The sequence below is a fragment of the Odocoileus virginianus genome, chromosome 26 (genome assembly GCF_023699985.2).
Source record: "Odocoileus virginianus isolate 20LAN1187 ecotype Illinois chromosome 26, Ovbor_1.2, whole genome shotgun sequence".
Lineage (NCBI taxonomy): Eukaryota > Metazoa > Chordata > Mammalia > Artiodactyla > Cervidae > Odocoileus > Odocoileus virginianus.
The window spans coordinates 35,924,045-35,937,854 of NC_069699.1; the positions used below are offsets into that span (position 1 = coordinate 35,924,045).

Here is a 13,810-nt window from a genome sequence, read left to right on the forward strand (position 1 = left end):
TTAGCAGGACCATCCTGCATCTCTGTCTATGATTGAAATGGGATATTTTCCTGCTGCCTTACAGTTGCTGGAGCTATTCTGAAGTATCATTTATGTTCACTGCTACTCAGAAATCACCACTGCGAACAGACCCACCACTTGTCATTTAATACTTTCATAAAAGAAGTGCAGCAATGACTATGTTGCCAATTTGCATGTTTAAAATATTTTGACAACTGTATCTAAGTGCAATTGGTTTCCTTTCCTATATATTTTAATTATTTATTTTAAACCATTCTGAGAGAGCATCTGATGGCTTGGCCAGGATGCCTGATGGGTCTGTGGCTCAAAGAGAAGGCTTACAAGCCCTTATTTTCCACGACTGTTGAGACCTGCAAAAAACCTTTTGAACACTTGGCAATCAATCTTTTGAGCCATTTGTTGAAGACGGCTTAATATTTATGCTTTAACAGCATAATATTTATGCTTTAGGGGTGGTCTGTCATTGTGTATAAATGACTGGGCTTTGGAGTAAGAAATTGGACTCTGCTTAGTAGTCAAATTATTTTTTTTGGGGGGGGGCAAGTTATTCGATTGCTCAGAACATCATTTCCCCCTCTAGAAAATAAAATCTGCATTACAAGCTGCCACGAGGTCAGATGAGATGACTTAGGGCCAAACGCTCTGTAACTGGGAGCCACTTCACAGACAATGATCACCATTATAATTATCATACTTACTACAGTAAAGTAAGCATAACTTATTTATTATGTTATACAGGACATAAATATTTACTATGTGCTGTGCTGTGCTTTGTCGCTTCAGTTGTGTCTGACTCTTTGTGACCCCATGGACCACAGACCGCCAGACTTCTGTGTCCATGGGATGTTCCAGGCAAGAATACTGGAGTGGGTTGCCATTTCCGCTTTCAGGGGATATTCCCAACCCAGGGATGAAACCTACGTATACTACATCTCCTGCACTGCAGGCAGATTCTTTACCACTGAGTCACCGGGGAAACCCGTGTTATTTACTATAATAATGAAAATATTCCACATGGCTTTTTCATGCCGCCAAATCAGAGGCAAACTTTATCAAGAGGATGCCTAATTATTCTTAACAAAGTGTCCATGAAATTCCCTAAGTTTATTTCTTTCCCTTTTAACACTGAACTCTTAAAAGTTGATCTGTTTTGAACTCTGGTCTCTACTGCTTACAAGCTCTTAGCTGGCTCACCAGAAAAAGTGTGCTAGCTAAATGGCAGATTTTGTTTTTCCACTGCCCACTGGAAGGTGCAAGGAAGATCCCAAAGCCAATGTGTGTCCCTTTGTCAACATGCAGGGACAAACACTGATACAGAAAATGAGTGAATGCATGTCCACCCCTGCGCAAGGGAAGTCTTCAGGCAAAGGAGGCACTGCCATCTTTAAGGAGTCACCGTGATCAGACATTTTAACTATTCCGTGCTTGGAATTTACAGCTGACGAGGCTTTTGGGAACTGCATTATATTACAAACATTTCATTTTTCAAAGTCTGTGCAGAAGCCAGTGAGCTCAGGGACCTATTAATCAGGAAAGGCGGTTTTGCAGATTCTGGGCTCCTAGTTAGAGCACATGAGCACCTAATCATGATTTATGTGCAAAGTTGCGGGGCCCCGGCCTCAGCGAGCTCACACTCTGGCTTCACCTGCTGGCTCCCGTGGGCTGGCCCAGACAGACCTGGCCTTGGCCTGTGGCCTCTGCTCAACACAAGCAGATAGGCCAGTACATTCAGGTAGACAAACGCTGAGTGCGATTTACTCGTGAAAAAAATACATCCGTGCTAATTTCAAGTCGTTTAAATGGAAGAATGAGCTGATGTGAACATCAGCAGAGGCTCTTTCAATACTAGATGCAAACCTGCAAAGCTAGAAGGGATCCTTGGAGGGAATCTCAGCTGAGGGGGTTCCTACTCTGGGTTCATCACATATTAATTTTTATATTAAGCCTCACACTAAGGCGGTATTGAGCACTAGGCTCTGTGCTAATTACGTAACATGCATCACCCTGTCACTGCCCATGGGGGCAGTACTCCCCTAACTACCACTTTCAGACTGTGAAACTGCAGCTTAGAGACATTAGTCAACATTTTCAGAGTCACAGAAAGACTAAGTGGCAGCCAGGACTCAACTTGGGGCCCTCAAGTCAGGGCCCCGGCTCTGAGTCAGCAACTTCATCTCTCATGTGCATGCTTGGTACCTGAGCCATCTGCTTCAAATTCAGATTCCTGGGCCTCATCCTCTGAGATTCCGAGATGATTAGTCTGGGAGGGGCCCGTGAACGTGCATTGCTCACAGGATTCCAGGCAGTGAAGCCGGATCTACGATCTACAGGTTTTCTGAGATTCCGGAAGCTGCGACATGCAAACTTCTGGCATTTTCTAGGAAAAATGTCCAAAGCCTTCATCCCAGATACATAACTCACAAATGTTAAGAAGCACTGGCCTGGTTTGTGTCTCTGAAACCAAGGATCTAGGAAGTAAATAACCTTCCCAAGGGGGACATCAGACAGGCAGAACAATAAGACTGATGCCCTGGTCGCTCCCTCCACACTGGTCTTTGTGCCCTGCACAAAACCAGGTCTGCCAACTACAGCCCACAGGCCAGCTGCCAATTTTTGTTAATCAAGTTTTATTGGAACCAGGGCTGAGATGATCGTGGGGCAAGTAAGATAGAGAATATCCTGTCTTCACGCAGTTTTGATTTTTTGTTGCTGTTCATGAGTATTTTACATTGATTTTGGTTAAAAAATATTCCATTTAAAGATGACATCTGTAATGACATCTTGATGACAAAGTTTTTAAGAGTTCCTTTAAATTCTTCACCAAAGTGAATTCTCCTCTTGCCATGCCCCAAAGCTGACCTGAAACATTCCACTAGACCCTAAATCAGCTAACTGAATTATGCTGGAAATCCAGAGACAGTACTCCTCCACATGACTAGGAGATGATTCTATGATCTGACATAATAGTAGACACATGCTTGGATCTCCACGGTTGGAAAATCACGGTAATTTTTAAAAATAATCATTTTACCCTTCTTCTCCTCCTCTGGCCTGTGAAACCCCCTACTTAAAAGATAGGCATAAACGGCCCAGGCTTTTCTGATGTGACTGCAAAGCCCACACTGATATTTAGGCCAGGTTCAAAGTCTCACGTGCAAGCACCTAAACAGGAAGAAAGACAAAGCCCAAAGGAGAAGGGTAAAGGGCAGATGAGAAGGCCAGCTCCTCACCTTGGAAGAGCATGGTCTGGCTGAAGTCACTCCTCATGTCGTTGCGACACACGGCCTGGACCCGGAACAGGTAAAGGCTGTCAGGTGAGATGTGGCTGATGGTGGCTTTCTGCAGGATGAGGAAAGGACAGGCGTGAGCTGGTGCTAAAGGCCAGAGCACACTGTGCATCCAAAAGCTGAACATCAAAGACTGTCAAGCATCACGTGTAGGTTTCTGGGTACCATGGCAAAGCCCAACGAACATCATGCTTCCTCACTGACCAAAGGCTCGCTCTGAAAGGAACAAGCATTCAGAAGTAACCTCACCTGGGAATGTGTTTTCAACACAAAAATACGTAGAGTAAGAGAAGGAACACACAGGTGCTTGACCCTGTCTTGGAGCGTGCCTTCAGCCCTGTTTGTACCCATGAGGCTGGGACTTCTATCAAAACTGCTCTACCTTGTAAACGATAATGATTTAACGTCTAGAATCATCAAGTGTACTGAATTTCCAGGGCCACACAGAGTTGAGAGCAGCCACAACCAAGTCTCCGCGTTACTGTTTCTTTGCAGTTTAAAGGCACTGTTGTACCTTGACCTTGGATAACACAAGGCACGAAGCTGGAAGAATACTTGACAGGAAGTCAGAGGACAAGGGATGTACCTGTGCCATGCCACTCACCAGCTGTATGATTCTGAGTCAGCTGCTCAGGGTCTTTTGGCCTCTATTCCCTCCAGCTGTTAAGCGGAGAGAGTAAGATTTCCCCCGCAGGGTTCTTGGGACTTCTGTACAACAGAGGTCAAGTGAGCTTTGTACACTGGTAGTCCTCACTGCACAACAGAAACCACGGCCCTGGTCTAACACAGGGGTTCACAAGTGACAGCCTACAGCCCCAATCCGGCCCGCTGTTCGTTTCTTATAAATAAAGTTTTATTGGCACACAGCCACACCCATTCATTTCCCTGTTGCTGTGGCAGCTTTCACCCTTCAGTGGCAGAGTTGAGTAGTTGCCCACAGAGGCCTTAAAACCTAAAATCTTAACTCTCTGACTCTTTCAAGAGAAAAGTTTCCCAATCCCTGGTCCCAAGTCAGGAGCCAAATCCAGATCCCCATCTTGCAAAGCTTTACTCCAAGAGACTTTTAAAAATCAGAAAATGGAAAATGCCAAAAAAGTTGGCAGGGCTTGCTTGCCCAAAGAAACAGATAAGCAAAAGAAACTGATTTTTAAAGACTCCCTGATGATGAAATATCTCGTCACAGAATTCTGGGCCAGATCCATAAATCAGCTCTGGGAGCTTAACCACTGAGTGGGTTTTCCCCAAGGTAGCTATTGAAAACCTCTGAAGAGGCATTAACAAGTTACTGCGGCCATGCCTGCTGCCTGTTGCCTAGCATATGTATTCCTGGGGACAGCGGGAGGTTGGGGTCCAGTTATTTCACTTTCAGCCTACCTTTTGGAAAAGGCAGGCAATAACACCTGTTCCCTAGGTTGGCAGTGAGGGTGTGTGTGTCGGGAGGATGCTGGCAAAAGCCAGGAAAATGTTTGAGAAATGTTTCTGGGCCACAAGAATTCTAAATTGGAGAAAAACTTGGCTGCCACTAAGTCAGCACTCTCGACTTCTTGAGGAATTAAGAAAATTAATTTTGTGTGTCCCAAAAGAAAAGAACCACCCCTAGAAATCCTTATAAAAAAAGAACTTGCTGTCAAAGCATGTTTTTTTCTACATCTCTCTCTTTCTCTGAAACTCATTTATGCCTCAGTCTCTAAACCTGTGACCTCGTCTTCTGTGCAGAGCAAAAATCTCTGCTTCCTCTAAGCAGGGATTTATTAGAATTCACTCTGAGCTGGTATCTATTCATCTTTGCATGTTTAATTATCTCCCACTTAGTATAAGAAACCGAATAAGCGCCTAGCTAGTTTCTGCTGATTAATGCAAGCCCCCCTTAGCTCAGAAAGAGAAACCTCCCTCCCAGACTTCTGGTCCTGACAAGAGAAAAGGTTAAAACACATCACAACCTTGGGTGCCTTTCAAGAGATTCCTCTCCGATTTCATGAAGCTCATCATTCCCTAATGTGACCCAGATAACAACGTCTAGTGGGGAAATTGAAAATATAAATGGAAATGAAGTAAAAGAATCGTCATCTGAAGCAATACGAAAAGTATTATTCTGTAAGTGATTGAACGGGCCCTGGGGACTCTGTATTGCAAGGAAAAAAAGCAGTAACAGTCATTAAGAATCCCACTCGGTGCTATTACATTTTTCATGTACATTTACAATGATGGGCTTCATTATCTCAAAGACTTCTTTTGATTAACGATAAACGCCAGGCTTTCACACCCAAACGTGTCGCTTTGAGTTTCCAGGCAAAGATGTGAAGACCAGCGCTTGTTGGAGTGATTGCTTTTCTAGGGGGAGAAGACTTGGCTTCTGCAAACATCTGTTCTCAAGGGCCAACTTGTTGGGGGCTGGCCACTAAATATTTATGCACATCTAAGATGAGACACAGAACTGGGCATGTGTTGCTCAAAAGTGAAGTCAGGTATTACAGGGTCTGAGAGCCTAAGAACAGGGGTTAAAAATGGCGTGGTCGCCAGGGTCTCGCAGGTAGGAAGGTGTGAGGCAGATGAAATGTGACAGGAGGGAGCGGTGGGGACTGCAGAGGGTTGCCTGGTGGGGCTGACAAGAGTAGGAATTAGGAGGGAGGCAGAGGGGGAATAATTGCGGTGGTGATAACAGCTAGTACCGACAGTGCTTGCGCCGTGCCCGGCCCCGCTGTACAATTGTGTAACCCACGTCACATTTACGATAATGCTATCAGATGACGAGGGCTTCGTGGAGGCTTTCTGCGTCTTTTTTTTTAAATAACGAAAGAAAAAGTAGTCAGTTTTGAAGGGCCTAACTGCAAACAGATTAACACTTTTTCTGGTGGTGTGGCCGGCAAGTTTAAGGGCGGGGGAGCCGTGGCATCACAGTGGTGCCCGCGGTGGTACCCGCCTTCACCAGGACGGTGGCATGGGGCTGGAACGTCACAGAGGAAGCACCCCAGGAGACACACGGGGGCCCCCTCGCCGCGGACGCCCTGACTCAGAACACGGAGGTCTCACCAAGTCCTTGTCGCTGTCCTTGGTGAACGTCTTCTCCTTCTCGTCCTCGTTCTTGGTCCAGCTGTAGGACACCATGTAGCTCATGATGGGCGGGTGGTAGATGGTCTCCGGCTGGCTCCAGGACACCTGCAGCGCGCTCTGGTTCAGCGGCTGCACCTTCATGTGGATGGGCGGGGAGCTGCAGACTGGACACACGGCCGAGCTCAGCGCCGGGCTCTGCCCGCGCACCCCGCGCCCATGTGCCCCGAGCTCCCAAGGGCCGCGCGCCCCACGCCCGCGCACCCCGCGGCACCCCGTGCCCCGAGCTCCCGAGGGCCACAGCCCCGAGACGCTGGCGCGGCAGGGCCAGGAGTGCCCGCACTCCTGCCACTTAGAGCCCCGCTGCTAACACTGCCCCACACCTGTTTTCCCTCTCCCCTCCTCTTTCTGTACACACAGACACACACGCAACACACACAGACACACAACACACACACACACAGACACACAACACACACAGACACACACACACAACACACAGATACACACAGACACAACACACACATACAGACACACAACACAGACACACACAGAGACATACACAACACACACACAGCACAGATACACAACACACACACACAGACACAACACAGACACACAATACACACACACGAACACACACACACACAACACACACATACAGACATACAACACACAGACACAGACACAGACACACACACACACATTTTCCTGCTTTATCCCTGAAAACAAGGTATATACATTCTGAACTTCACTCCTTAATACTTGGGTCTGTATCTCCCAAGAATAAGGACATTCTCTTCTGTAATGACGAGGATCTGAGTATCTGTGTGCCCCTAAATCCATGTGCTGAAACCTAATGTCCAACGAGACGGTAATAGGAGGTTGAGCGTGGGGAGGCAAGTAGGTCGTGAGGGGGGAGCCTCCGAGAGTGGGATGAATATCCCGATAAGACCCCAGGGAGCTCCCTCACCCCTTCCCCACATGACGACACAGCGAGAAGACCGCCGCCTGTGCATCAGGAAGCAAGTCCTCACCGGAGAGCGAGTCTGGCACCTTGATGTCAGACCCCCCGGACCACAGAACTGTGAGAAATAAACTTCTGTTGTTTTAAGACACCCAATCTATGGCCTGTGATATAGCAGCCCACGCTGACTACTCTCGTACCTAAGAAAATAAACACTAACTTGATATTATCTGATACACCATGCACATTCCAATTTCCCCACTTGTCTCCAAAAGGTAGTCTACAACCCTTTCCCCCCACATCACAGGTTAGATTCAGCTGTTATAATGCATTAACCTCTTTTAATCTTGCCTAGTCATCTGGCCTTTGCTTCCACAACAAAATTTTTGTTAGAAACCGAGGCCGTTTGACTTGTGGAATGTCTCGACTAAAACTAGTAGACCAAATTTTACTGTAAATAGACCAGAGTGTAAACAGCATTAAAAAACGGGACTCCAAATCATTTTTAAAGCAAAGGCACAAAAGGTCAGGATGACTCTCTTGGGAGCAGCAGGACTCTGAGTAACTATCCTGATGTAGGTAGAGCACAAGGAAAAGTCGGGCTCATCCTCCCCCTTATGCCTTGTGGCCGGCAGTTCTGAAGGGATGCGGTGGTTCTGTACCTGTCTATGGACAAGCCCATTTAAGGGCCAAGAGTGCCGAGCCAGCCTTTCAATGGCATTTTGGCTCTCCAGACATCCTCCTTCACAGTGGCCATGGTTCCTGCCTCCATGGGGCAGAGACAGGGTTTTTCTTTTTCTCAAAAGACATTTTTGAATTTATTATTTTTTAATTGGGAGAAAATTACAATGTTGTGATGGCTTTTACCATACACCAGTATGAACAGGCCTTAGGCATACACGTGTTCCCTCCATCCTGAAGCCCTCTCCCGCTCCCTCCCCACCCCATTCCTCCAGGTTGTCACGGAGCGCTGGCTCTGGGTGCCCTGCGTCCACATCAAACTCGCACTGGTAATCTGGTTTACCTATGGCAACGTGCAGGCACTGTGCTGTCTTTAGTCACTCACTTGTGTCCGACTCCTCTGATCCCATGGGCTGTAGCCCACCAGGCCCCTCTGTCCAGGGGGATTCTCCAGGCAAGAATACTGGAGTGGGTTGCCATGCCCTCCTCCAGGGGATCTTTCCAACCCAGGGATCGAACCCAGGTCTCTGGCATTGCAGTCAGATTCTTTATCATCTGTGCCACCACGGAAGCACATGTTTTTAATGCTATTCTCTCAAATCATCCCACCCTCTCCTTCTCCCACTGAGTCCAAAAGTCCGTCTTTTACATCTGTGTCTGCTTTGCTCTCCTGCACACAGGATCATCGTTCCATCTTTCTAGATTCCATATGTATGTGTTAATAATCAATATATTTCTTTCTGACCTACTTCACTCTGTATAATAGGCCCTAGGTTCATCCATCTCATTAGAACTGACTCAAATGCCTTCCTTTTTATAGCTGAGCAATCCAGTGGCCTCTCAGGCCAGACGAGAGTCTCTGCTCCTGGGGGCTGCCATGTGCCCTGTATGATGATTAGCAGCATCCCAGCGCCTACCTGCTTGATGCCTGTAGCTCTCTCCTCCCAAGTTAAAGCAACCACAAATGTCCCCAGGGGGCCAACCTCCCCTGGCTGGGAACCGCTGGTCTAAAGGGGGGAAGACAGCGATTCAGCAAAGAATGACACGTGTGGAGTTACTGTTACACCAGGATAGGGAGGGCAAGGGGAGGAGAGCTGCGCTGCATGTTCCAAGCACTTTTTTAGATTTGACTCATGCGACGCGGTCTGGGGAAGGCCCTTTGAAGAAGACACATCCCACTGAGGGCTGAGTGGACACTCACTATGTGGGAGTCGGGGGAGGAAGGGAGCGTGGGCCAAGGGACCTCAGGAGGCAGAAGGCCTGGGGGAACCAAAGACAGGCAGTGGGGCTGAATCGGGGCGCAGGGAGCAAGGTGGGAGGCCTTGCACGCCCAGAGGGAAATTCCAGCCTTTACCCTACAGCACTCAGAAGACACAGGAAAGATCTGAACCACAGAACCACACAGGCAAGGTGGGCACTTCACAAAGTTCCCTGGAGCTTCAGCTGAGCAGAGAAGAACCGGAGGGGCTAAGAGAGGAGGAGGGAGGCCTGGGAGGAGGTGCTGCAGACAGTGGGGGTGCTCGTCAAGCTGGGAGAGGAAAGGAGTACAGGACCAGGTTCTAGAGCAAACAGGCAAAGCCGATGGTGCGCTGGACGAGGAGGGGCATGGGGCGAGGGAGTCAGGCAGGACGACACCGCGCCGTGGCAAGCAGGAGGGAGGCGGCCCTGGAGGACTGGAGCTTGGTGCTGGCTTCTCCCGGGAGCCCAACTACAAGCCAAGCAGCCCACACGAGCCAGAGTCCCCTATTTGCTACATGGGAGCCCCAAGCCCAAGGCAGCCCTGGGGAGGATGGCTTTCCTGCCAGAAAAGCAGGGACGGGCTTTAAGGAGCTAGCTGCTGGAGAAAAGTGGAGACTGGTTTTGACAGGGAGGCATCCCTTTTTTGCTCTTCAACTGCCAAACCCCGCTTCAGTCGGACAGATTCGCTTTGTGCAACTGAGACAGGAAGGAAGGGATAAATTAATGAGGCATCCCCACTGCCCTGCAGAACCCCGGGAGGCATTTCGCTGCCTGCTGCGCAAATGCCACCAGAGCAGGGACATCAAACAAAGAATGTGATGGTCGGCTCCTCCGGAGACAGGGGGTGAGATGACAGGGTGCTGACACTAGGTGGCGCCAATACATCATTAAAAAAAGAAAACCCCTACGTGGCTGAGTTTCTCTAGAGTGTAAAGGTTGGGGGGCAGGTGGGGGCGAACCAGGAAAAGATCTACATTCCCATCTATCCAAATACCAATAACGAACCAAGGAGATCTACATATTGGAAAGACTGTGTCCCCTCCAATGATGACCATGTCAGATTTTCTGACTTCTAGATCTTTCCCACTTTCTCCCATGTTCTTACCTATCTCCTTTATTCTGAAGATCCAATTAGGGATGAGCCGTATGGGAATGCATGTGTCTCTACCAGTTACATCACAACCACATAAATAATTCTATCACCCACAGGCGGATGCAACCATTCTTCTTATTTGTTCTTTGAAATTAAAATAGCTGGCTTTTTCTTTACTGATTAAGATGATTCATGTTAATGTTTTTAAAAAGCAACCAAAGTCATCCAAAAAAGTAAGAAGAAAGTTTTAAAAATATCACCCATAATCTCAGTATCCAGAGATAACTACTGTTAACTTTCTGGGGATCCAACATCTTTGTACATTTGCAAAAATATATACATACAATTTGACATAAATGGGATATAAAGCATTGTGGCTCTATGAGTGAGTTTCTTGTCATTTTATTTTACTCAGTAAGTCATAGAAACATTGTCTTATCAAGAAGAATGTGGGGGAATTCCCTGGTGACCCAGTGGCTAAGATCTACACTCCCAAAGCAGGCGGCCTGGGTTTGATACCTGCTCAGGGAACTATATCCCACATGCCACAACTAAGAATTTGAATGTTGTAACTAAGACCCAGCATAGGCAAATAAACAAATATATATATTAAAAAAAAGAATTTGGTATTACTGTTTTGATGACAGTATAGAATTCCACTGTCTTAAAGGGCTAGAAAATATTGGTTTAAGTTCACAACACAGGCAGGTCTGGCCTCACTCTAATGGGACCACCAGCCATGGAGAGAATTCAGTAACTGAAAAAAGTGTTAGGTGCTCACTCGTGTCTGACTCTGTGATCCCATGGACTACAGCTCTCCGGGCTGCTCTACTGAATTTTCCAGCCAAGAATACTGGAGTGGGCTGCCATTCCCTTCTACAGGGGACCTCCCTGACCCCTGGATGGAACCCTGGTTTCCTGCATTGCAGATGGATTCTTTACCGTCTGAGCCATAACTGAAGGGGCCTCCAAAGACGCAAGCTTGTCAAGGTTATACACGGAAGCAGAGGTCAGGGGCCTGCAGGCTGAGGACCCCCAGCTAAGCCTACGGGAAGAGCAGGTGGGGCAGAAATGGCCCTTCTGCTCCCCTCCTCCCTGAGACGGTGGGTGTTCTGGGCTAGACTGGGACTAGAAGGAAGGGAGGAAGACTGGGAGGAAGCACCTCGTGCAGATCACGAGGACTTAGGACGGGGGTGGGCACGCTTGCCCTGTGAAGGGTAGGACAGAAGTGGGCCTGACCTTTCCAGCCATGTGGCGTCTGTCACCACCATGTGGCTCTGCCTTTGAAGCACAGAAGCAGCCCAGCTCATCTGTACGTGAAGCGCCTGTATGTGCTCCAATGAAACTGGTTATGGATCCTGCATTTCCATTTCATACCATTTTCATGTGCCATGAAATCTTCTTTCTTTAACTGTTTAACCTATAAACACCACTCTCAACTCCTGGGTGCACAAAAGGTGCTGGTGGGGAGAGTTTTGGCCTGTAGATCAATGGTTTGTTGATGCCATACACAGAAGCTAAAGGGAGGCTAAATCTTTGTTTGAAACACATTTTGTGATTCTGTGGCTAAGTCGTGTCTGACTTTTGCAACCCCATGGACTGCAGCATGCCAGGCTTTCACATTCTTCACTATCTCCTGGAGTGTGCTCAAAGTCATGTCCATTGAATTGGTGATGCCATCCAACCATACTGACCGCATGTGTGTTCTCCGCACTGTATTCTGCCCCCTCCCCAGCCTGAGAGGCGCCCTTCCCACAGAGTGCTTCCTACCACTGACCTCAGGGACTGCCTGCAGTGAGTAATGACACTTCACTGCTAAAATGTGAGCTCCATGAGGAGGCTGCACACTTCTGTTTACTACACTCTCCTTGGCACCCAATCAGAGCCTGGCAACCAGTGGGCTCCCTGTAAACGTGGGCTGAATGAATGGCGTGGATGGAACTGACTCCTTGGTCTCGCCGCGGCCCACAGGTCCCCTGTGACGTGGCCGCTCCGATGTCTCCAGCCTCACGGCCTTCCCCGTCCTCCTCACGGACTCCTCTCGGGCCAGCTCCACCCAGTCTCCCTGACGCTCTGGCCGTGTGCTTCCACACTTGGCCAGCCTTTTCAGGGATGCACGCCCTTCCTTCCTACAAAAACTCCATCAAAATTCCAACTATCCATCAGATACAAGTGGCACTGAGGTACATCACAGAAGGGACAGCTTAGAAGAGCTGAGATAATGAAGAAAGAATGGACTTTGGAGCCAGACTTATAAAGACCCCTGTGTTCTCATCTGTGAAATGGGTGGCTGGTACCTGGCAATACCCTCCTCACAGGTTGGGATAAAGATCACAGAGGCCACTGTGGCTCAGCCAGAAGCTGAGGGCCCAAGTCCCAGCGGAACATGCAAGGACAAACTGCCAGGCCCACATGGGGATTACTGACCAGGGGATTTTTGCAGAAACTAACACCTGTGGCTGGTGATTTGTTACGTAAGCAAATATCAAAACTCTCTGGCCAATAACATTTGGGAAACAAGAGACGTATTAATACATCTCTGGTCAGTAAGTTGTTAAAAACCTGTATATTTTACATGTAGAACCAGCTTTTCAATCGGGCCTGCATCCACACAGCAGTGGTTTCCCAGAGCTCCACCTTCAGATGGGGCTGTGCCTTCGTATCTGCTGCAGTTCCCACCGCCCTCCTTTGCCTTCACTCACAGCTGCCTGGCCCTAGGCAGGAAGCAAATGCCCAATGCCCTTGACGATGACCATCACAACTGCACCTACCACAGGGCGTCGGCCAATCCTGATACATCCTTTTGCGCAAAATCAAAGCCTTTTAACCAGGCAGGAGGCACCACACCCGGCTCTCTGAACAACCATCCCCTGTGAGGTGCTCCTGACATCAGCCTCCCCTTCTGGAGGCCTGATTACCTTCCCACCGGAGTCTGATTGCATTTCACAGGCATCTTGGCTGATGCTGGGCGCCAGCTCCAAGAATCTCTACCTTCCTTCTAAACCACCTTTAATTATGATCCCAGCCCTCGTTACATAATGAAGAGGCTTCTAGCCGAGCACCCAAGGTCCTCTGATTCTCAATCAACGTCAGGGATACTTTCTCGGCGGTTCCACAAATATATGAGAGATTCCCCCTTCCACCCCCAATCCTCTTCATTTGGGGCCTTAGAGATAAACTAGTGGGAGACTTTCTCTGTGAAAGCCAGTGTAAGTTCCAAGTGCCTTACATGATTTGGATTTGAAATCCTCCCTGGAGGTCTCCTCCCACCACCAGACCCTTCGAGTTTTGCGCCTGAGGCAGCGGGCAATTATTGATCGGGTGTCAAATGAACAGCACACATCTAACACAGGGATCTGGGCCATCCGCGCTCTCACAGAGCTTGTCAACGGACAAGAGACTGCTGCCTCCTGTGAAGTGGGGACCGGATGGGGTGACATCACACAGATCCAGCGGAAGACCACAGGGGAGGCG

At 48.4% G+C, this 13,810-nt stretch overlaps 1 protein-coding gene across 5 annotated transcripts in view; it reads right to left on the minus strand.

The window, feature by feature from the left end:
- PTPRG (protein tyrosine phosphatase receptor type G) overlaps positions 1 to 13,810 on the minus strand; it is a 751,060-nt gene that overhangs the window by 106,754 nt on the left and 630,496 nt on the right. For all 5 annotated transcript variants that reach the window (XM_070455761.1, XM_070455762.1, XM_070455760.1 and 2 more), the window contains 2 exons: positions 6,339 to 6,523; positions 3,252 to 3,360 (listed from right to left, as the gene is read on the minus strand). In XM_070455761.1, coding sequence (XP_070311862.1) covers positions 3,252 to 3,360; positions 6,339 to 6,523 — 294 coding nt within the window. The remainder of the gene's footprint in view (positions 1 to 3,251; positions 3,361 to 6,338; positions 6,524 to 13,810) is intronic.